Genomic DNA, 24,475 nt, shown 5'->3' on the forward strand with positions numbered 1-24,475 from the left:
ATTCCTGGGTGATAAAAGCAGGCTCATTGCTGAAATGATGGGGTAATTTCCTCAGTTCTCTGCCTCGCTCTGACTGTTAAGATCTGAGTATGGAAACGAGATGCAGAGTGGAGCTGGAATTCAAACTCCTGCACACCACCTCTAAGTGTTTACGCCAGGAGAATGTTTATGGTTCTAAAACAGATAGTCAAAAATAATCAAGTTGGGAGGGTTGGGACGCTGGAGGAAGGAAGGCTGAGGAGAGTCCACCAGAAAAAGTTAGATGTCTGACGTCAAGGCTTGCTTTGATAGCTGTAATCTACAGGCCCTAATGCGTACTGAAATGTGATTTTGTGTGTGTGGGTGTGTGGGTGTGTGTGCAGGTTTAATTGCCTTTTATCTGTTCCAACTCTAGTATTTAAACAGGAAGACAAAAAACAATTTTGATAGAAATGTATGTGATTTAATATGATAGACAAGTTTATAACAGTTTTTATGATTTGATCAAGAGCAAGGACTCCTCCTAAACCCATTAGATTCTGTCATGTGAATATATATTCAGGCAATTTAAAAATGCATATTATGTATTCAATAGACCGTCACAGGTCTGAATTGTACCATGTTATTCTGCTCCGCTGGTCTCCCCATCTTAATATGAGAGTCTGTAAAGAGCGACTACAGAGCCACTGGTTTCCTGTGCCGATAACTTGGTTGTTTCCTGTATTTATTTCATTTCATTTTATTTTGAATCCTAAAATGTCCACTCTGAGCTAATGGCCCACAAAATTTTCCCTTAATAAATAAAACCATTTGAAACCGTGTAATAGCTTTACATGGTATTAACACTAACTTTTCCCTCTTTGCCCTAATGTCCTAGTCGATCCCAGGCTCTTCTTCTTCTAATTCACAATTTATTATCATTTGGTAACTGGGAAACTGGGAGAGAATCCTTAATACATTTCATTGTTTGAAAATGCTGTATTGGATCTTGACTTTTTTTTTTTCTTTTGAGAAAATCTATCTCGGTATAACCTGTACATTAAAAGATTTTGAGATGAAAAAAAATGAGATTTCCAAATTTAGATTGGCAAGATGGCTGGGACTGCGACCAGCAGGGGAGGCTCCAGACTTGGGCATGGCTGCGCCTGGAGCAGGGGCAGTGGGCCTTTATTTCACATCTTAACCAGATCTAAGTGCTTCAGAATTTTATTTTCCCTGTCTTGGACAACCTGCGATTGCAGCAGGGGGCACTACCAACATGCGAATTACTTGGACACAGGCATCTCTGCTCTCTGCTTCCTTTTACTATGTGGAAGCACAGCTCCTGGAAACAGTCATCTTGTAGAAATTTGCATATTTATGATGCCTCCTGCAGGCCCCTGTGATTGCTTTACAGTCAGAAAAGGTAACAGAAAAATATATATCCCCCTTTAAAACAAGAAAAAGGATCATATAGGAACAGTGATTCTAATAGGAGACTAATCCTTACAAAGCCTACGGCGAAAAATTGTTCCCTGAACATTTTTGTTTGGTTTTGTTTTAGGATTTTAAAGGGAATTTTATGGAAGTTATAGAGACCAGCCTCTGATTCCCTGAAAATATATATAAGAAAATACCTAAAGTTTCAGAAAAAAATGAGTGTAATCTTATGCATTGAATACCTCTAAAGAACAGAAGAAATTTTAGGAGGTAAAAGCCACTCAATAGAGCATTTAAAAGCCACAGCACATGTACTCTTTAGTCCTCCTCATAAGGACTAAATGTGCAGTGTACCTTTGGATATAAAAGTTAATTAGGTCTCAGAAGAGAATAGTTTCGTTTTTATTGGCTCCAAGCGCCAAGGATACCTTTGATACACCTTTGCTTCTGGCCCTTCTGACCTTCTTTGTGGAAACTGTGCATCGTGTTCTGGACTCTCAGGTCTGTTAGAGTTCTGAATTCCAGGGGTCTTGTTCTGTTTGCTGTCTTGAGGGGCATCCCAGCAAAGTGGCCTTATAACTAAAATCACACTCAGAAAAACCTATTTTCTCCAACTCGGGAGCAGGCATCAGGCAACATGCTGTTGTTTCATCTAGGATTTTAGTTCGTACGGTTTTTAGTGGGTAATTCTTGACTAAGTGCATGATATTCTGGGAGAATGGGGTTGAAGCCTTAATTCAGAGGTAACTTGCTTGTTTGAATCTTCACCAAATTTTCATTCTTTATTTCAAGTCTACTGTGCTTAATTTCCTTCCTTCTTTAAGGGCTGAGACTAGGGATCCTAAGGCCAGCACCATCAGCAAGCATTCTCTGATGTCATCCCATAATCCAAAGCTTGCTCTGTCTCTCATCCTTTCTGCGGAAATGCCTATCAAAATCAACAGGGCAAGAAGATTTTCCCTGCAATTAGAGTTTATGTAATAAAGATACCATGTAATAAAAATAATATGTGCTATCAATAATACGTAGTGACATAAATGCCTGGACCACCAGCAGAAGAATCTTCTGACCACACATTAGTCACCCTAGCCTGCGTGCTTGGATACTACCTTTCAATGTAACACTAGCTGATGTATATGTCTGTTACTCTGGCTGGGAAATTGTCATTAAAACAACCACTGTCATCATCTTATGCTTACAATGCAACTTTCCCTACATGTTCAACTGTTTGATATCACTCTGAAAAAAAAATGGAATTGATATGCAGTTTTTAAACTGTTTGTCAGTCTGTCATCCTTAAACACATTTAAAGAGGGTATTAAGTGAAGTTGAAGTCCTTTGCTCCTTTCAGCTCTCCTAGTGAGCAGTATCCCCTTCCAGAAGATTTAAAATTGGAATTAGTGAATCACAACTTTTAAAGCATTTTCACAAATGTATTAGTTTTGGATTGTTTCTACAAACCAGATATCATGTTAGTCCTGCTCAGGATAAATAGCTGAACACACGAGTCTGGACTGAGCACTAAAATCTCTCTTGTCCCATTGATGAAGAGATTGAAACGAGTGTGTGTACAGATTAGTAGCCATAAGAGCAGACATCCAGATATCCTGAAGATAGTGATGAAGCCAAAGCTACTATATATATATATATATATATATATATAGTATATATATGTATGTATGTATATATATATATATATAATTTTTTTTTTTTTACAAATTTCTTCTTAGCTTGATGTATTTTTGCTTTGGGAGCGTTGACTTATAAAATACATGTTTTAAAATGAGTATCTTTAAAATTTTTTAGAATCCCTAAATCAATATACATGCGAAAGATCTTGAGCAAAACTCCTTTATACATTTACTATTGAAATAATCAATATGCATGCATGCCCTCTAATACATTGCAATCAGAACTTGGCTTAATTCTGAAAGTCTGCTATGCCGGGCTTTATCCCAATTATTATCAAGCTGTGGGTTCAAGACAAGATTTTTATAGGAGTATGATTATTTATTAATCACTTTTGAATAACACATACTGGTATTTTCCTTGCTCTTTGAGCCAGTCCTATTCCCTAATACCCCCAACCCGTTTTGGGATGGGTGGAACAAACCACAGGGACTCAGTGTAGTCCTTGGCTGAGAACCAGGTGACCAGGCCTTCATACATCAGAGAAGGTATTCCTAGAGCAAAGGGCTGCAGACTGAGTCTTGCTCAGCATTGGGCCTCTCTAATTGCTTATTTAATTTCAAAATCCAAGAATAGAGAACAATGAAAAGGATATTTTATCTGTGGTAGGGTGTTTTAAATTTTCTGGGAACCTAAGTAAACAATTTTGTAGGGTTTGTTTATATGGCAGACATTTTCCCCGTGTCCTACTCTGCACTGGATCTGTAAGGCACAGGCTTTCATCAGTGTGGACAACCCAGAACTTGGGTAATTCAGTGTCTGTTATAACAGAAACAGTTCGTGGGATCTGCAGAGACAAGTGGCTGTTTCCAGTAGGTACAGATGCCCACATGGCTGTGGCATGTGATCTGGAAAGCCACCCAAAGGCCCGTGCTTCCAAACTACCTTCTGTCCTCTGTTTGAATCTTCTTGCTCACAGCAGCAACCAGCCATCCACTTCCAGACTCTATTCCTTGTTTCAAAATGTACTGAATGTTCATTCCACATGAAGGGATGGAAATACTGTATCTTAACAATGATATCTTCAAGAAAGTGTGCCAGGGACAATCTGCAACACTGTCTTTAATACAAACCAGAGTACAGAAAGCTTATTTCTCAAGAGCAGCTGACTGGGCAGTGGCATATGCCTATACACTTATCATTTGAGAGGTGAAGGCAGGAGGATCAGGGCTATCCTCAGCAAGTTTCAAGCTGGCCTGGACCAAGGAGACCCTGTCTCAAAAAGAAAACCAACCAAGCAACGTCCCTAAATTGACTAGGTGTTTGTTGACACCATACAAACTGTGGAAACAGTAGATTACCATAGCTCTTTGTGCCCGAAGGCCAATATCCACATTATACTCTCATTTCTAAAAAACTGAACTGTCAGGGGCTGGAGAGATGGCTCAGCGGTTAAGAGCACTGACTGCTCTTCCAGATGTCCTGAGTTCAATTCCCAGCAACCACATGGTGGCTCAAGACCATCTGTAATAGGATCTGATTCCCTCTTCTGTTTGTCTGAAGACAGCAATAGTGTACTTACATACATAAAATAAATAAATCATAACAAACAAACAAAATACTGTCTCTACAGAAAGAAAACATCTGTTATTACAAGTGGCCAGAGCTATCTTGCTTCACATAGGTTCCTGATAGCGGTTTAGAACTGTTTAAGTCTGTGGCATGAAGCTCTGGCCACCAAAGTAATGCTAACAGTGTTCCTTCGCACAGCTTTGACATGTGTGACAGTGAACTTTTCTTACATGGCATGTTTTTATGTCTTAGTATTTTAAAATAAAAGCCACCCTAGATAGAGTCCAGGTCTCCTGTGCAATCCTCCAGCTTAAAAAAACCCCAGCACAATTCTTAGGAGCAGGTTCTTAATTTTATGGAAAACTAGGGGTTTAGATAACTGACCTTCTGCAGAGACTTTGTAAGAGGGAAAGAAGGCAGGCAGGTTGTTATACAACCAGGAATGGGAGAACAGGGAGTTTTGTTTATTCTTTACCAAGCTGTCACAGAACAGCAAGAAGGGATAGACATTTTCTACCAGAAAAATTCCCTTTGCTGAATTTAGCAGGAAAATAGAAAAAAACTGCTGATGACTGGTGGAGGGGAGAGGGAAGGGGAGGGGATGCCCTAGCCCGTGGGAGTGACTGTCTTGTGTCTGTCATGGCTATGGGTGGCCCGTGGGAGTGACTGTCTTGTGTCTGTCATGGCTATGGACCATCAGAGGCTGGATGTGGTGGCATACATCTTTAATCCCAGCACTCAGAAGGCAGAGGCAGGCAGATATCTGTGATTTCAAGGCCAGCATGGTCTACAGAGTGAATTCCAGGACAGCTAAAGCAAATAGTGAGATCCTGTCTTAAAAACAAAACAAACACAAACAAACAAACAAACAAATAAGTAAGCAAAGAACAACAATAAAATAAAACAAAATCCAAACAAACAAAAAGAATCTGGCAAAGAAGGAACTTAGGTCTGGTGATATGTTTGGACCACAGCATCTCTTTTGTCACCCAGCTAACTCCTGAGGAGGAGACCAACTAAAGCCTTCGTGAAGTGAAAGGGATGAAGCCTCAGCTGGCCTGATTTGCAGTCTGTTTACAGACTGTAGAGAAAGGAGAGAAAAGGAACTGCTCTTCCTGAGGTGAGAGGCTTCTTCTACAGGCAGGTGTGATTGCTGAGAAGTCAGTGATTAATATAAGGGATTGACAGCCAGCCAGCCAGGGCTGCCTCTCAGAGCTGGCTCCGAACCCCATGCATCTCAACATTTACCTTAAACTGATCTTCAGCCTGCCTTGTATAGAATGGCTTGGCTCAAGCAACCGAAGTTGGAAAGGTAAATTGAACTTTTGACTCCTGCTTTCATCCCATTCTCATCCTCTGATAGCTATATTAAGCATAGAAACATCGTAATTACCACTTCCCACCAGTACCGTCAGTATGTCTATCACCACTACCACGACCATCCCTATATCATCACCATCTTTGCCACAACCAGCATCCCCCCCACCATCTCCATCACCATCTTTACCTACCACCATCTCCACCACTACCATCCTTGCTACCACTATTACTATTTCTAACACCATTACCATCTCTATCATCACCACCATTATTACCTCACCATCATCACCACCACCATCACCAGTATCTCCACTACTATCACCACCATCAATTCCACTACCATCTCCAGCATTACCCTTCTCATCACCACCACCACCGTCTTCATAACCATCATCTCCGTCTCTGCCACCAACACTATCACTACCATCATTGGTATCATGACCACCATCATCTTTATTGTTGTCTTGAAAAGGATTGTCATTAGGCGCAGCATCATTAGTAAATATCAGTTACATATTATAGTGGTGATATACCGGGTTAATACATACTTCATCCTGGCCCATGAGTTAATCCAAGGTAAATCCTTCATGAATTTATTGACAAAAACCAAGCACAGAATTCTTTGTTGATTGCACACAACGGCGTTCCTCCTCTTTCCAGTGGTATTAAAGATTAAGCCTCACACACAGCAAGCAAGTCTACCACTGAGGTATATTCCCAGCCATTTAAAAATTCTATTTTGAGACAGAGTCTTGCTAAATTGCTAAGTTGGCACCTATTTTATGGTCTTCCTGCTTTAGTCTAACTGGGATTATAGGCGTATGGCACTATGTCTGCCTCTGGCTATTGCTTTCTGAACAGATCAATTGATACCACGAAGTCCCCAATGTCTCTGAAATAAATGCAATAATACTTCTTTACATTTGCACTTGTATGTTTAATGTAAATTGTGTGATGTACAGATACAGTGAAATATAATTTAGCCATAAAAGAATAAAATGCTGTCATTTGTGCAACATAGAACTAGGGGACATTTTGTTAAGCAAAATAAGCCCGACATAGGAAGGCAAATGTTGCTCGGGCTCACTTACATGTGGAAACAAAGATGTTGGCTAGAGTAGAGACTAGACTAGTGGTCAGCAGGGCATGTGAGGAAGAGGATGCAGAGAAGAGTTAACAGATAAGGGTGCGGCTGGATAGGAGGGATCACTTCTAACGTTACAACTGCAGTGGGTAAAAATGGTTGGCAGTAATTCATTGAAGAGAGAATTTTGAGTTCTTCCCACACAAAACAACATGTCACGTTATAGATAATGTCAAATACCCTAATACACAGTATACATGTATCAAGACACCACATTGCATCCCATAAACATGTGCAATTATTATGTGGCAATTAAACATAAAAGTATATTTTGAAATACCAACTCTTTAATTTTTACTGTGCAGTTGATAGGTGAGCCCATGAGGTGCTTTATTTCCTGCATTTGGTAAATGCAATTTTTTTCTGAAAGTTCTAACACAATCCCTCTGTGTGCCTATATACGGTACCATACCTGGCATATAGTCTTGATTTTTTTTTCTGTGTGTGGATAGATAGGCACATATATAGAGATAGAGGCACACAAACCACATACATACATACATACATACATACATACACACACATACACACACATACATGTATACATACATACATACATGCATACATTCTCTAAGACAATAAAATAATAAAAACTTATAAGAATAGCAAAGAGTTCATTTCCAAATACAGGATTGTCTATAAAATTCCCTTTCAGACAGTGAAGTCATAGCTAGAAGTTGGCAGTAAAACCATCTGAAACTACTAAAAATCATTTTTGCAAGAGAGAGAGAGAGAGAGAGAGAGAGAGAGAGAGAGAGGAGAGAAAATCTTCCACAGCTGAGTTATTTTGCCTTTTATAAAACAACTTCACATCTGGACTGATAACTTGAATTCCACCCAGTGCCATTTAAACAACCCAAGTTATAAACCTCTTAAACTTGGGGTTTATAATAGAAACACTGACAGACCCTTAACTATAGTGCCTCGTAGTAATGAAAGCACAACTATTTCATTAGAGCAGTGTCTGGCGAGGCTGCTATAATTAAGAGTCTGTCAGCGTTTCCATTATAAACCCAAATTTTAAGAGGTTTTTAACTCACATTGTTTTAAATCACACTGGGCTGAAACTTGCTGTACAAAATGTCAGGCCAGATGTGTGTGTGTGTGTGTGTGTGTGTGTGTGTGTGTGTGTGTGCATGCACGTGTGTGTGTCCATATACTCATGTGTTGCTTTTCCTTTTGTTTACAAAAAAAAAAAAAAAAAGAAAAAGCAGAAGAAAAAAGGAAACACATAGTCAAAAGTAGTTTTAAAGTTTGGGTGTGAAAACCACATATTGAAAAAAATAGTTTTCTTGTATCAGCACAAGATTCATGTGGCTAGGGTAGAGAATAGGGGACAAAGTACAAAATACTTTTGATTGTATTTTTTTTTCATAAAATAGATTGGTACCTATCTAAAAAGCAATGTTAAAGGGGAAATGTATATTTGATTCTGGGTTCTTGATTCTGGCCAGTTTGGAAGATTGTTACAGTGTAAGTTGCTGGAGGTGGGTGTACACATATTGCCTTCTATTGTTAACTGATTAGCTGTGAGGTATTTGAGATGATGTTCCTTTGAGCTGTCCTTGGTAGGAATCACTTTAAGGCTTAAATCAACTCTCACCATAGGACTGCTTCACCAAAGCCTTGTTGGTTTCTACAAGGTAAAATTATGAGGTAAATTAACACAGTTTGGATGGTTATGAACTGGTTCCATGGGTGTGGTAAGAGTATTAGTCCTAGTTCATCCACTCAAAGACTGTTTATTGAGCATTTACTGTGTGTACCAGCAATCACTAGTACACTACCTCCATTGGACAGTCAGAGTTGTACCTGTGTATCTTTTATGTAAACATTAGTATGTTAAATTAACAGTTTCATTCAGTAATATTCTAACCGGACTTCTTGTCTCTTGAGAAGAACACTTTAACTGAGATTGTTGCTCCCGTCTTTTCAAGCATGATTGACTTAACACACAGCAGCCTTGTCTAGGGGCAGACCCTGCCCTTGGTTTTCTTTTAGGTGCGTCCAGGTATATAAAACAACCTACCAGACCCCAGAAACCCAGGCAGCCTCTGGAGAAAGACCAGACGGATAGCTCTCTCAGAATGGGGGAAACTTGTGGCTTCCACCCCCAGCCCCCAGGGAAGAATTGAGCCTCTGATGAAGGGGTAGATACTGTCTACTCTTGGGCCTCCTTAGGTCGGGGCTTCATGGTCACACAGGCAGCAGGGGACACAGAAACTCACTTCTCTTTTCAAACACAGTCTCTGCCCTTTCAAATGCATTGTCTAACAGCATTCCAGCTAGCAGCATGCCCTCAATAGCGTCAAATGTGAATTCTGTGTTGAGTATAGGGTCCAAACCTAAAGATGATTGCCCATTCTCTATTTTCTGGTCTGCCAATTAGGGACCAGAAAATGATAAAAAGAAAGAAGGAGAACGAAGTAAAAAGTGAGATGGGACTGATTGCACTTTTAATCATTCATTCATTTATTTTTTATCTATGAAAGCGTTTCACTCTAAAGACAAACACAGTGAATATTTTATTTTAATTTTGTAGTTTCCACCGAGACAGACCTTTTAACCCCTCACTCTCCAGCTCGTAGAGTCCCCGGTGTACGGGATGCTCTCACTGCGGCTGGGGCTGTATTAAGCCTCCCTCTTGGAGCTGTTTGTTGACCACATTCACGTTCAGAACCCCGAAGCTAAAAGCACTTTACACCATAAAATAAAAGCCCTGTCTTTTTTTCTAAAAGGTTACGTCTGGAGGCCACGCAGCTCATACTTCATACCGAAAACTACTGAAAGGACTATGAAACCCTCTATGATTTACACCCTCTCTCCGCATTAGGGTATAGATCTACTAGGCTCTAAAAATACGGTGGGTTTCTAAACGACGTGAATATATGTGCATTATTTCAGAAAGTCTGTTAGAAAACTTGTCAACACATTATAAAGCATAAACCAGGACTTGGCTATTAAGTACGGAGATCAGAGGCAGAATATATACTGCAGGAAGTATGGGGAGTCTCCTCCGCCGGCAAGATAAAAGCGGGGAGGAGGGAAGGGGAGGGGTAGTCTGCTGGTCTGGGGTTTACACACTGTCGTCACTAAAGGTTTGGGAAAGAGCCCACCGAGCTCTCTCAATGAAAGCAAGCAAGGGTATTACAACCTCAAACGAAGTTAACTGAACGGCTAGAAAATAATTCTAACGTTGTCATAATTTACTACTTTTTAAAAGCCATTTCTGGAGAGGTAAATAAATATACTTATTGCGTGCCCAAGTGTGTACGTTAAAACTGACCTTTCACCCAGCTCCACAATACCACCTACATCATTAATCAATACTTATGCAATATTTTTCAAATCTCTTAGAACACCACGCTTTTACTTCTTTAAACACTCATATAAACTTCCCCTCCCCCACCTTCAGGCGCTCGGGTGAATATCCATCAGTAGAAGGGAGGGGCGTCTCCGGTACCCTGGAGCACTAGGAACCCGGAGGGGGCGGGCAAAAACAGACCAAATGCCGACGCACAACCCTATTTTTCTGGGCTGGGTGAAATCTGGTTGGGGGAGGGGCAGGAGCAGAGGGCAGGTCCCATTTCACCCTGGGCATTTCATGATGGAGAAATTAACTATATGTTAATCATGGAAACAGTGCCGCTTACCTTTGCACTGGCTCCCAGGGCAAGCAGCTGTAACTGTTTTTTTTTTTTTTTTGTATGTGTGTATGTTTTAAGATGTGGCTTTCAAAGGAACTCCCTGGAATCTGAAACAAGTGCAGTAACACGACGGACTTACTTGTTACTAAGTGCTTAATTTCCTATGATTTTTTTAAAAAAAGAAAATCAATAAAATGCTGCCAGTTATTTATTGGAAATAACCACAGATAGCGGCCCTGATAGGGTGCAGGTTTCAGAGAGCACGCGATTGTGTAATGAATTGTAATTCAGAAGACTCTTAAATGTGAACCGCAGAACCTTTCAGAGGTAATAAAGTCATTACTTTTTACACTACAGCCAACCCTGAAAAGCTTTATACATACCATTATATATAAATCACACATATACAGTATGTATTTCTACAGCATAATTTGTCCATGTATCTGTCTCCTTTCTGTACAGACTTTTATGGATGAGAGCAAGATTCAAATCTGCCCACCTTCGTCTTGAAGAAGTCTGGCTCACTATTGTTACCTGAAGAGGCATTTATTTATTTATTTTCCCGAGGCCTCTGTGTTGTACTTTCTTCTACTCTCCTCTCACCCTGCAGAGGTCCACCCCTGTGGCCCCTCCCCTCCCACCTCCCGTGGCGACATTCATTTGGTGATTCTAAGGCTGATTTAACAAGGAAAAAAAAAAAAAAAAAAAAAAACAGAGGAAGAGATGCTGACCTGCTCTGAAGAACTCAGTGAAAAGGGGGAAACGGTGTCGTGCAGTTACTGCAATAGTCTTCCTGCTCCTCAAACCGAATTCAAGACCCCCCCCCCCACACACACACCCCAGGAAAACCAGCTAGAGGGAAACAGCATCCCCCAAAACAGTTTAGCCCACAGCTCTCCTAACGTTGGGCATCAAAATCTGTTTCTTCCTCAGAGGGGCCCGAAGCTTCGCCGAGTCAGGCAAGCCATTTTCTAAAAGGTTTGAAACTTTCCTAAGACACAGGAATAAACAGCCACAAGCCTGTGAGGCTGGGAGGTGGGCGAGCGTGTGTAAGCCCGGGGCCCTGCCTTAAAACAATACAATCCCCCGGCGTGTGGGTGAATTTACGGAAGCGACACCTCTCAGAGGAGGGGTGCAGGGACGCTGGGTGCAGGCTCTAGAGGAGAGGGGAGAAAGGCTCCTGGCTCTGCAGAGACTCACAGACGTCCACCTGCAGCTCGGGTCTCCACCCAGAGCCCTCGGCGCCTCCCAGGGACTCTGTCCATCCCCCGCCCCCGCTGGGCGCTGCTAGATTTGGACCCGTAGCGCTGTCTCCCTGGATGCTGCTGCTGCTGCTGCTGCTACTGCTGCTGCTGCTGCTGCTGCTGCGGCGGCGGCGGCGGCGGCTGCAGGGTGGTGCAGGCTGGCTGGGAGGCTGGGAGGCGGGAGACGCTGGGGGACTTTGCAGCACGTTTCTGAATAAACTTTCCAATCGCAGGGGGTGCTGTTGCTGTATATTTTACGTAAAACTGAAAGTATCCCACGCCAGAGCGAAGCCCGCTTTTTGACAGCGGCAGCGCGCGCGCGCGCGTGTGCATTAAAGAGACAGGGGTTTATTTCCAACAGGTCTTTCCCTAATTTCCAGGGAAGGTCTGCAGAGTGGACCCAGGGGATCCGGGGTCTCGGGTGTGTGCGGTGGTTGCTGTCGCCTGGGCAGCGCTGCGGTGACCCGAGGGTCTCACCATCGTAGTCTCACCGTAGCTCCTGCTAGCCAGGTTTCTTTCCTTTCCCCATTTTCTCTTTCCCCGAGTAACAGCTTAGAACAATTGTGTTCTGTCCCTAAGAAACATTTTTCTTTCCTTCTCTCAGTGCTTTCGCAGTTGCCCCGGAGTGGGAGGGGGTGTGTCCCTCCCCGGAATCAGGCTCCAGGACCTCCCGCAGCGCGGCAAGCAGGTTCCCAGAGACCCCGGCTCTTGGGGCTACCCGTGCTTTGTCCTCGGGCCGCTGACTGCTCAGAGGTGGACGCTTGGGCGCCTCGAGCCCCGGCCCCGAGTGCTCCCCTCTGGGGACTGAAACACACCCGGAATCTGGCTTCTCGGTCTATGTATTCCAATCTTTCTGTTTCTGCAAGCCTCGGGAGCTGGGGATTCAGGGCTTCTGTGGCATTCAGCTCCCGACTGTTTGTAGGGTCGCTCAGATCCCGGGTCCCTGACTTGGCCTTGGGGGCGCGCTCCCGGCTCTGGAGCCCAGGCCTGCGCCGTCAGCCTCGCCCCAACCACCTCTCTCCAGGCGGCGTCGGTTTCCCCGGGCCCTGACACTAGCCTTCCGGACACGCGACCCTCCAAACTTGGGCTGGATTTCTCTCGCCAGCGCGCTCCCGCACGCCTCCCCTAGCCCGCTGCAGAGCTCTCAACTTGGAGGCTCAGCTCTCAACTTCGGGTGATTTTTTTCTTTCCTAGCTTTCACTGGGCAAAGTTTCCCGAGCGCTGCCACGAGCTACGGGCTAGCACTCCGGCCCTCGGCGTCCCCTGGCGGGGAGGGGAAGTGGGTGTGCGCACAGAGGAGGGTGTCCGGGACCTACTCTACCTGGTTTTCTTCCGCCCGCTCCTCTCTTGACTGGGCTGAAGCGTCCGGGAGCACTCTGCCCCCAGCCCCCACTTCAATAATTTTTCATTTTAGGGTCGGTGAGTGTGTGTGTGTGCCGGGGGGGAGTGGAGCGGGGCGCAAGTCTTGCTCCCCTCCCTCCTCCCTCCCACCCCGCCGCCCCTTTCTTCTCTCCGGGCCACGCCACAGCCGCGGCGCTCGCTGCGGCCACTGGTGAGCTAGCCGCCCCAGAGCCCCCTCCCCTCTGCCCGCCCCTCCCCCCAGGGGCCGCGTCTGGCGCCTGCGGAGCCCCCCGCCCCGCACCTCCCCCGCCCCGCACTGGCCATTGGCTTGTCCTGGTCTCTTTTTCATGTCCAGCCCCTGATGTGTGTCCATTGGTGTGAGCTTCCCCTTCCCTCCTCCCCTTCTCTCCTGCTCGCCCTGCCCATGTTTTGTGTGTCTCTGTCCATCCAGACTCCTGACGTTCAAGTTCGCAGGGACGTCACGTCCGCACTTGAACTTGCAGCTCAGGGGGGCTTTTGCCATTTTTTTCATCTCTCTCTCTCCCTCTATCCCTCTTCTCTCTTCCTCTCTCTCTTTTTTTTCCTTAAAAAAAAAAAAGCCATGACGGCTCTCCCACAATTCATCTTCCCTGCGCCATCTTTGTATTATTTCTAATTTATTTTGGATGTCAAAAGGCACTGATGAAGATATTTTCTCTGGAGTCTCCTTCTTTCTAACCCGGCTCTCCCGATGTGAACCGAGCCGTCGTCCGCACGCCGCCGCCGCCGCCGCCGCCCGCCCCGCAGCCCACCATGTCTCGCCGCAAGCAAGGCAAACCCCAGCACTTAAGCAAACGGGAATTCTCGCGTAAGTAACCCAATAATAGTAATAATAATTATTAATAATCACGAGGGCGCGCGGGACGCTAAGCAAGAGTGAGGTTAAGAGAGGGGTGTGTGCATGCATTAAAAAATTTTCAGGTGAAAAACCTTCGGTAGTCGAAGTAAAAAGAGATTAAAAAGGGAAAAAGCCCCCATCCCCTCTCAAACATGAACCGTGTGCACTTTTGAGACGGCACGCACCTTTTAATTTTTATAAAATATCGACTCCTCCTCTTTCCTTCTTTCCGGCGCTTTATTTCTTCTTTCAAAAAGGAATGCAATGATTTCTACCCTACTTTTGCAAAAATAATGAACAATGCCAAGGATGCGGACACTCACATGAAAACCTGGGGGTGGGAGCTTGAAGGAAAGGGGGCTGTTTCCACTTCACTATAGGAAAATGGAGGGAGGGGAGGGAGGGAGTCAAGTCTAAAAAACAATTCCTGGGGAGAAAAGAGGTGAGACCGGCCTCAGGACGCCAACGTGTGCACGGTCAAGTGTGCAGTGGGAGGAAAGTAGTCACCCCCACAATAGTACGAAAGTGGGACTGTAGAAGAGGGCCCCCGGCGCTTCCCAGTCAGCTGAGTCGGGAGAGGGGCTGCAGCGGCTGGGAAGGCCGGGTGACCGGGAAGGATCGGAGTCGCGCCCGGCGCTGCCGTCTTTTGTTCCGGCCGGAGGTGGGTGTTTGTCCCGCCGCCTTTTGTGCGGGCTCCTCGCGCTTGCCCTCCTGCGCCGCCACCGCTGCCGAAGGGCAAGAGCAAGGGCCGAGAGAGGAGGCGGCCAGGGGCACGCGGTAGAGGGAGGGAGGGCACAGGAGTCTCCGCCTGCGGGTTGCTGCTGCCCGCCCCTCCTGGGTGAGCCAGGAGAAGATGCGCAAAATAAATAATAATAATAAAAAAATTAAAGTAACGCAAGAGAATGTACAATTTCTTGCTCCCCCAAAGAAGCCAAACATTCTGCCAGCCGTATTTTCCACCTCTTTCCTCAGATTAGTTCGCACCCTCACCCCTGCAGAAATTCCACAGTCTTTAATAGAGAAAAGAGAGGAAAAAAGAAAAGAAAAGAAAAGAAAAAAATCCCTGACACCCCTTACCCCCAAACCCCACCAAGTTGCAAACTTAGAGCGCCGGCGGCATGGAGAGGGAGCGAGGAACTCCCTCCTCTTACTATTTTTTGGAAGATTTTCAAAAAAAGTGGAAGTGGATTTTGATTGGGAAAAATCTCGTGTCTGAATGTTTACAAGCACCGCGTGTGCGGGAGCCTCCTGCCAACAAACAGACAGAGGACGGAGCGCGCCGAGGCAGCCCCGGAGCAGGCGGCCGCAGCGGCTGGGCCTCGCCCGACCTCGCCGTGTCCCAGTCTGGAGTCGGGATCGCCCACCCAGCGCTCGCCGCCCACCCGCCAGGCACAGCAGCAGGCCATGCTGCGACTCCGCCAGCCGGGCCTGCGCTCTGGTCCGCCCCTAGCACAATACCGAAACCTCCCTTCGAGCTCTCAGACAGCGAAAGCTGCTGGATCAAACTCGGTTTTGCAAAACATTTTTATTTTGTAAAGCAGCTGTAAAGGCGAGTTCTGCTTGTCCCCTCCACTACACAGGGGTACTCTTTTAGAGTCCTCTTGTCCTTAACTCTAGGCTACTGAGAGATTACCACGTGCTTCCCCCCCAACCCCCTATCTGGCCAGTAGCCTCTTGGACCAAAGCAGTTTCTTGGCTAGGTTGAGGAGGGGCGGGGCAGGAGAAGTGTGTTGAGTATGCATTTTTGGGGTGCAGGGTTCCCGGATTCGGAGAGCCCCACCTTTAGGTTCTTGCCCTCTACCTTGGGCCTGTCTTGGTCAGGGATTTCTGTGAGTTTATGTAAAGTGTTAGTGGCTGTGACCATTATCTCCACCTGAGGTGTGCTGGGAGAGGCGGGTGGTGGGCACTTATAAGTTTGAGTCCAGTAAGGAAAGGCATGGAGATACCCCCCTCCCAGTCCCCCTTCAAGTCCTTTCTCACTCATGACTCTTAATTTTCGACGAAAGCTGGAAGGACCCCCTATGTCTTTTCTGCATTTGTCGAGGGAGGGGTGCTCATTGGGAATTGAATTTTTCCCCCCCTCTGGGCCCTGGAACTTGTCACACACTTCGGGAGCTCCCCCGCCCTGGCACGTTGCGGGGCCCTCCCTCTCCCCACCCCCGCGCATCTCTCCCTCGCCGCTCTCCCCCGCCCCCACTCCCACCGGCCGCGCCGGATACAGAGCAGACGCGGCGCGCGACGGTGTGAAGTTACAGCCCGGCCAGGTACCGGCGGGAAGGAAGGGCAGTGTTCGCAGGACTCGGGAAAGCCGGGACACTGGGACTTAAGGAAGGATGCAATGGGGGGCGCGAGGGACAGTTTGGGAGGCGCAGTTGGAGCTGCTCTGTACTCTCCTTCCACTTGGGTCTCTTCTGGGACTCTCCAGGCTGGGAGGGTTAGTCTCGCTGCTGTCCCGGGGAGGACACTGGACTAGGAGACTAGGTGGAGGGTATGTGCAGGGATCACTTTCATTTTCTGGGTGCTTAGAGGGCAGGAGCCTGCCAGTCCATAGGGCGCCCCCACATCTCCCCCCCCCCCCAGCCCTGTCCTCAGCTACGTGGACTGAATGAGCCATTTGGTCGCTAGGAGGCAGAACAAGATCAAGAAAAGCTCCACGAACTTGAACCTGTACCAGAGCCTCCCCCACCCCCTGCCCGGCGTTTCTCGGCGGGGGAGGGACGAGCGTTGGGAGAGTGGGGGTGGGGGGCAACGAACGGTTAGTCTGAATTCCCTTTCTCCACCCCCCATTACCCCTTAGGTCTTTGTTCTTCATTTTGACTTAAAAAAAAAGGCTTGGCTAGGGCCATGGAGAAGCGCTGGGGCGCGCAGCCGACACCCCCACGTGCATGAGGACTCGGGAGCTCCCGGCGGGGAGCCGGGTGTACTCCAGGGTCCTTTCAGGGAGGGCATTTTTGGTGGCGAGGGATGGAGAGTGCTCTCTCGAGCTTAGGGGCATGGCCGAACACAGGGATGTTGCAAGTTTGCCCTTGGCTTCTAGGTTCACTTTTTCCACCCCCTTCCCCGTGCAGAGCGCAAGTCTCTGCGGCCACCGCAGGCATACCGGACGGCTTGGCAACCCAACGCTCCCCCTCCCCGCCTCCTGCAGCTCTCGCCTGGAAGCCCGAAATCACAACAATAGTAATAGTTATCATCATAATGATGCGGGCTAGCAGCGTCATTAATAATGAATAACCGCGGTCGCCGCCTGGCGCGCACACGGTGCCCGGAATTGCGGGCGAAACACATTTGCACAGATCTTCCAAAGTAAAAGTGTTAGTCTGTGTACACAGAATGAATTTCAGGACCCGCGCTCAGGGTGTGTGCGAGGAAGCCAAGACTTGATCAGGTTATCCAGCTCAGTTTTCCAAACCTTACTTCCTTTTCCCAACAACCGGCCAGTTCAGGGATCCTGCGCTCGGCGGCTGCCCGGCTGCAGGGGCGTGGAGGCAGCAGCAGCTCAGTCCCCGGGCCACTGGCCGCCTCCAAGCTGGGACTGTGGACCCGTAGGCCGCTGCTGCACGTGTTCGCAGAGCGCGCGGCCAGAGCCTGCAGCCTGGAAGGTGGCTGCTTGCTTTGTGCCTCGGAGCCCGGGCGCCCAACTTCACTTTTTGCGCGGCCTACTCCCGCAGGGCCCCGGCCCGGGGCCTGCAGTCCTTGGCTTTGCTTTTGTTTCTTTGCTTTGCCTCTCCGATTTTCAGTCTCCTTTTGCTTTAACGTTTAACGCGTGCAGAAAAATCCACTTGGAAAACAAACTTGGGAGAGACACGGCTCCCTTCTCTCCTCCCCCTCCCCCCAGCAGCCCTGGTTTCCCTGCCTCTTCTCAACATTTCTTATAAGGATTTTGCCTCCTCTTTTTATGTTTGTAACGAGGAAGGGGGAGGACGGCAGGGTTGTGGGGGGGGGAGTGGGAGAAGAGAGAGAAATAAACATGAATATATAAATATATTGGTCTGCTGTCGCTGGGACAATTGAGGCCGTCCAGTCTCTCTTGTTGAAAACAGAAGCATTTTATTTTGTCTTCCTCTCCTTGTAGAGAGAATTCGCGGCTAATCATTGTGATGATTTGTCCACTCCCTTCCACTTCAATCGATGACTCCCCGCTTTGTACCGAGTTAGGCCCAAGCTTAGAAAGGGTGGTATTGTAGGGGAGAATTCGGATGGAGTTGAATTGAAGGGAGGGGGTAAAAATGGCTGGGGTTAGGAATGTTTTTAGGGGATGGGGAATTTGCATTAAAATACAGAGAAATTATCTGATGGCCAGAAAGGAAATGCTGATCACCACTGAGAGATGTCAATGCAAATCACTGGGCTGCTTGCTGTAAGAGAATTGTATTTTCATATTTTCTTTGTGCCCCATTTGGTTTTTTTTTTTTAAATAATGCAGCAGCAACAATAAAAACACGGTTTGATATTTCTCTGCACATTACTAGGCAAATGTTTTTCAGGGAGATGGATGTTAAATGCATTTCATACATTAGGATAGAATTCTTGGTAATTAGCAATAATTTACGTTAAGAGCATAGAAAATGTTGAGGTTACAGGTTTTATATCTGTACATTTGATCATCTTGTTATTTTCAAGAACTTTGCCTCCTATAAAATTAATTAGGTGAAATGTGGAGGTGTAACCAGCAACCTGTGAATTACCACTTCATTTCCTAGTCTTGATTGTAACTCAGTTCAGAAGGCTCAACCAAGTCTGCTTTGTACCGAATTACCTTTAACTATTTGATATCTCTTTGCTTCTAAATACTGTTTCTACATTCTGAAATCAAGCAGGCCCTGGGAACAACAACAACCACAACCACAACACCCAGCATGAGTCCTCATGAGAGGATTTGCAAAAATGTTTTACCTTTCCTAGATTTTTTTTTTTTACCCCCTGAGCCTTTCAGTCTCTCAACCTCAGAACTTGTAGCTAAATAGCAGCAGCAGAAAAGGCCACATTTGCCAATGTTCACTTAAAATTCGTAGTTCAAATAGCAGATATCATGGATCAAGACTTCCCACTCCTCACTTGCTCAAAATGAAAGCAAATGCAGAGAAAAATGACATAGAGACACAAAGCAGAAGCAAGTCCCTCCGTTCGCCTCCTTTATCTGGAAAGCACGCTTGTGCATTCCGTATGTGCCTTTTGATCAGGATGCTGGGCAAAGGGACATAAGTGCTTACTTAGTTGCCTCCGTTAGTAGGGAGATAACCTAACCTTCATATTCCTACAGTGACCTATGTTAAATTAGGAGGCGTACCAAAGGCTAGAAATTATGACATGTCCTACTTGAGCCCAGGTGCAGCTTAGGCAGGACTCTTTCAATATTATTTCACCCAACACATCTGGGAGTTACTCCAGATCTTCCCCCTCAGTATCCAGCCTGGGTAGGGTTGAAATAAATTTAACCTGAGTTCACTGGATTTTCGCACTTTATCAAAATCTGTTCCAATATTCTACACTCAAATTAAAATCTATTTTTTGATTCTCTGTGGCTTTAAGTTCATTAAATGTGAAATTGGCAGCTTGCTAAAGAAGGTCAGACTGATTAACTGTTTAAGACTTGTACATTTTCTGCTTCACTTTCATTAGCTGGCAGCATCCTGGACATGTTTTGTATTTTGTGATTTTTTTTTTTTTTTTTTTTTTTAGTTTTAGTTTTTCTTTTCTTTTTAAAAGATAGTATGAACAAGATTTTCCAGCTCTCCTTTCTCGACTTTTGAGGTTAAAAAAAATGATAAAAGCTACTCAAATAGATGCCAGGGTACAAAGTTAAAAAAAAAAAAAAAAACCCATGCAAACAGGGAAGAAAGGCATGTGTACCTTGTTAGAACGTTTGCTGTGATGATGTGGGCAGCAAGAGTCCCATAATGAAGCACTCTGGACCTCATTCAGAAAATTAGTCAACTTTGACTGCATTAGGTAAAGCCTCTCAACTCCGAAGGATAAAAAAGGTGTTTGGTCTTCTGAAGTATGGAGCATGGGTGTCCACTCTGATTTTTAATGTCATGGATGCCTCCAAGCACAAACACATTTAGACTATTTTAAACATTCTTTTCTTCAGGATGAAAAAAAAAAACATGACTAATTGGCTTATTTTCTTAAGTACTCAGAAGTATCCCATTTAGGGAACATGTTTGGGAAGACCTGCCAGTGAATGTGATGTTCCTTGAATTTCATAGCTGAGGAGGGCAGGGAGATGTTAGCACTGTGACGCTCACCTCATTGTGATGGGTAGACTGCGGTGCAAATGTGGCAGTCCTGTGTGGCTGCAGCAGCCTTCTGTGTGGAAGCCATGTGTGTACAGTACAGAGATTCACACACAAAGGCTGCCTGTGCTCATTCGCCTTTTTTCTCTAATCTTGGGCACAATAGACAACCTACTGTATGGGGCTGGGGGGAGGGGAGCAAAATTGGTTTGAGTTCATGTTTTTCCCGTAGTTATTATTTAAGCAGCCTATATATATATATATATATATATATATATATATATATATATATTTGTGTATGTTAACTGTTAAATCACATTCTTTCTAAAGAAAGAATTTCTAGTGTGTGTGTGTTCTCTGGAGTTCTCCAAGTCGGAGGGATTTCCTTTACTACATGATGGCCAACCTCACTGATAGATTTAATTATTTAATTATTGATACCCTCCAGAGCATTTGTTGCCTGTGTCCACATTTCCTGGGTATTATGTAGAGACTGCTCCAAATACTTGTTCTAGTCTGGAAAGGCAGGGGTGAGATTGAGAATGTCTGTTCCCCTTTTCTCTCCCCACTGGTTCCCTAATAATTGTGCTTTTGTTTCTTCAACCACAGCCGAACCTCTTGAAGCCATTCTTACAGATGATGAACCAGACCATGGCCCGTTGGGAGCTCCAGAAGGGGACCACGACCTTCTCACCTGTGGGCAGTGCCAGATGAATTTCCCACTGGGGGACATTCTTATTTTTATCGAGCACAAACGGAAACAATGCAATGGCAGCCTCTGCTTAGAAAAAGGTGTGGATAAGCCGCCTTCCCCTTCTCCCATCGAGATGAAAAAGGCATCCAATCCTGTGGAGGTTGGCATCCAGGTCACGCCAGAGGATGACGATTGTTTATCAACGTCATCTAGAGGAATTTGCCCCAAACAGGAACACATAGCAGGTAAATGAGAAGCGAAGGAGAGAAACTGTTTGCATGTTTTCTGTTTGTTTGCAGGGGCATTGTAGTCAAGCAGGAAGGAGGTGAAGTCTGTCTGTATTTCTCCCTGTGACTGTCTATGGCAGCCTTATAATGTTAAGTAATCATTCACCTTGCTTCCGTCCAGAACTCTGAAAATAAATCGTTTCCTACTTTACTGAGTCAGATGCAGGTGGGAAAGGTACACACACCCTTGACATCCTCGCCTGGCTCTGACGATGCCAACACTCTTCCCCTTGCTTGCCTCCTATTTTAAAGTGTTGAACCTTACCACACCACACCTAGCTCAGTTTCCAGTGTCCACTTATGGTCTTGGGGATGTATCAGAGGCAAGGTAACCACACAGGCATCTGTAGTTGAGCCAATAACTAGCCTGGAGGGCTAGAAAGAGTTAACTGAGCTCCAGGGCTAGCCTTGGATCCATATTGGCTGTCAGCCTGTATGGGGCTGTAATTAAACACAGCCCCGTGGTGGGATGACACAGTGACCTTGACTTTAAGATGCCATTTTCGACTGGCCAGGCCAGAGTAGAGAGGGCAGTTGCTGAAGCGCACAGACATGCTTACTCGAAAAGTTTAAGGGCATGTTGGAAATTTCAAAAGGTTGGTTTGACAGGAACGGCTGCTCCCTGCAGCCTGCCTCCTCAGCTCAGTGATAAATGCTCCCCTGCGCTCTCTCTTGTTTCTGATGTGGTTTTGACAGATGTATCTTGATTTTGTTTGTGGTTTACACAGCCACATGTCACCCTTACAAATGTCCAGTCCAGTCTCCACAGTTTCTTCCCTAGCCTAATGTAAAAAATTTCTTGGAGAAAAAAAAATGCATGCACATATTTAACAGCTTTCTCTCTCGGTTAATTTTACCAAGGAGGTAGCTAGGTGTGTGGGTTTCTCAGCAGCTCCAGGGAAAAGGAATTAGAAGCTAACAGAGGGAATTTAATTCCCTGCCCTAGTGATAAACAGCAACTCTAGGTAGTGGTTCTTAAAACACTGTTTGCTTTAGCATGTAGTCAGAGCAAAGCAGCTTCTGTGCTGACAGGGCTCCCACATCTGGGAGACAGCTCCTTCTCTGCATTGCCCCACCCTCCAAACGCAGGTGTGTGCATTTTTGGCAAGGTAGATAGATAGTCAGTCACAAGACTTACTGGAACTTGTCTCTGATACAGGTGGACCATGGAGTTGAACTGGGGGCGAGGGGGCGGCAGGGAAGGGGGGGGGGGATTAAATGTCACATTGCTCCTCCCCCAAATCTGGAATTTGATCGTTAAGATCAAGTGTGGCATTTCCTATCTTCTTTTTTCTTTTCTGCTTTCTGCAACAATACTCAACTATTTTCCTTTCGTGAAGTGAGGATTCTGCTTGCCAGGAACGCTGCGTGTGCTGAGTATTTTTCTAGAAGCCACCACATTTAGCTTCTGAGACATGGAGGTTAAGATTTTTATCTCCCCCACCTCCCTGTAGGATATGGCAATGACCATTTCCATGTGCTGCCTTGTGACTGGAAGGAGAAGGAACACAAGTGTAAGGCATGATTAATGAAGCAAGAGCAGGCAAGAGCAGGCGGAAGGGGATTTGTCATCTTTGGAGATCCAAAGCCTTGCTAAATCACCAAATATGGAGTAAGGCTTGTGTGATGTAACATCATATTTACATATCGAGCTGCTCGTTTAAAAGACAAAACACAGTGTCTGTCAGGCAAGAATTAAAACCACACTTACTCCGGAAGGCCTAAATAGCTTTTCAGTTTCAGGTTAGCCAGTTTGAAAATCAGGGCCTCTGTATATAGAAGAGGAATCTGAAGACTGAGGGAAGCCTTCAGATAAATAGTTAGGGCTTTTTACTTGTGTAGTTGGGACTCTCCATGGATGTGCAGGGAAGGAAATAGCCCTTAACTGGTTGTCATAATGATTCCATGGTATTTCAAAACTATTATGGTATGGTAGCAGAATCTAGAGAGGAAAGAGAGAGGGTGCACATTTGAAATCTGTTTTGCAGGGCTAACGGCGCATTGTTTCCCTGAAATGGAAAGCCACCTAAGGTGTCTCACATACTCACAGGCTACACATGCGATCCAGAGGTGTCTCACATACTCACTCACAGTGCACACATGCAATCCAGGAGAGGTAAACCTTTCATGCACAGGTCATTGCAAGACCTCGGCTCCTTCATGCTGTTTAATCACCTGCTCTTACCCTAGTATTGGCTGAACATAAACATCATAGTCACATCTCAAAGTGAGATAGATCATGACTAGAATCATGACTTCTCATAATTCACAGTAATGAATTAAGGCATTCGTATAGTGAAATTAACATTCTACTATTGCACATAAATTATGATGCTCTGGACCTCAGCTGCCCCTGAAGCAAAGTTCTGGAAAGATGACTGTGTACTCTCAGCTGGTTTCTCTGTGCCGGGGCTCCCACGATTCCCAACAGTAACCATGCAGTAGACATTTGAACTGTGTGTCATAAGGAGAGAAGCAGTGGTCTATATTGGGGAAGAAATATATTGATGGATGACTATAAGAATGTGCTTGGCAACTCCATGAAAGACAGTCACTTAAGCATGCTGAGTAGGCAAGGTTTATGAAATGATAGAAGTTAGATTTGAGTTCACTGTGTGCTCTGTGCCATTTTACAGGCAGGAAGCAGGAATGAAATCTTCCCAAGGAAAGCCTAGAATTTGGGAACTTTGAAGCAGGAGGGTAAGACAGTGTCCTTAAGAGCTGCATTAAAGTAGCATGCATGTTGGCTGTGCTCAGGCCTCCCAAAGCTGACCATTCTTTTTTTGATAGGATGCTTTTCCCCTGATAACTAGATAGATGTGTGTGTTTTCATATTCTATGCACATGTGTGCTACCTATATCCAGAAGCATTGAATAAAGCTGGCTTCTCCATTTTGTTTAGATATTCAGAGCAATACACACACACACACACACACACACACTCTTAAGAGACACAGAGACCATTCTAACAGTATTAATTTAAATGGCTGTTAACAGCTTATATCGTGTGGTTCAGTCATCAATATGCAGGTCAAATACCCCAAATCAGATAGAAGCAGCCTTTGACCGACGGAGCTTTCTATATT

The 24,475-nt window shown here is 45.5% G+C and overlaps 1 protein-coding gene and 1 non-coding gene across 17 annotated transcripts in view; one reads left to right on the forward strand and one right to left on the reverse strand.

Annotated features, from left to right (window-relative positions):
• A830031A19Rik overlaps nucleotides 1-12,191 on the reverse strand; it is a 43,220-nt gene extending 31,029 nt beyond the window's left edge. The window contains exon 1 of the transcript XR_003949867.1: nucleotides 11,442-12,191. This is a non-coding gene — a transcript (RIKEN cDNA A830031A19 gene). The remainder of the gene's footprint in view (nucleotides 1-11,441) is intronic.
• Nucleotides 12,192-12,260: 69 nt separating this feature from the next.
• The window catches only part of Bcl11a (B cell CLL/lymphoma 11A (zinc finger protein)), a 96,995-nt gene continuing 84,780 nt past the window's right edge, over nucleotides 12,261-24,475 (forward strand). For 3 of the 16 annotated variants that reach the window (NM_016707.3, NM_001159289.1, NM_001242934.1), the window contains exons 1-2: nucleotides 13,753-14,142; nucleotides 21,018-21,347. In NM_016707.3, coding sequence (NP_057916.1) covers nucleotides 14,088-14,142; nucleotides 21,018-21,347 — 385 coding nt within the window. In that variant the 5' untranslated portion in view covers nucleotides 13,753-14,087. Of the gene's footprint in view, nucleotides 14,143-14,220; nucleotides 16,437-21,017; nucleotides 21,348-24,475 lie in introns of those variants that run through there. The other 13 variants (XM_006514504.4, XM_030245542.1, XM_006514505.3 and 10 more) reach the window with 13 other exon arrangements.

Source organism: Mus musculus, chromosome 11 (genome assembly GCF_000001635.26).
Source record: "Mus musculus strain C57BL/6J chromosome 11, GRCm38.p6 C57BL/6J".
In the NCBI taxonomy this organism is placed as follows: Eukaryota; Metazoa; Chordata; class Mammalia; order Rodentia; family Muridae; genus Mus; species Mus musculus.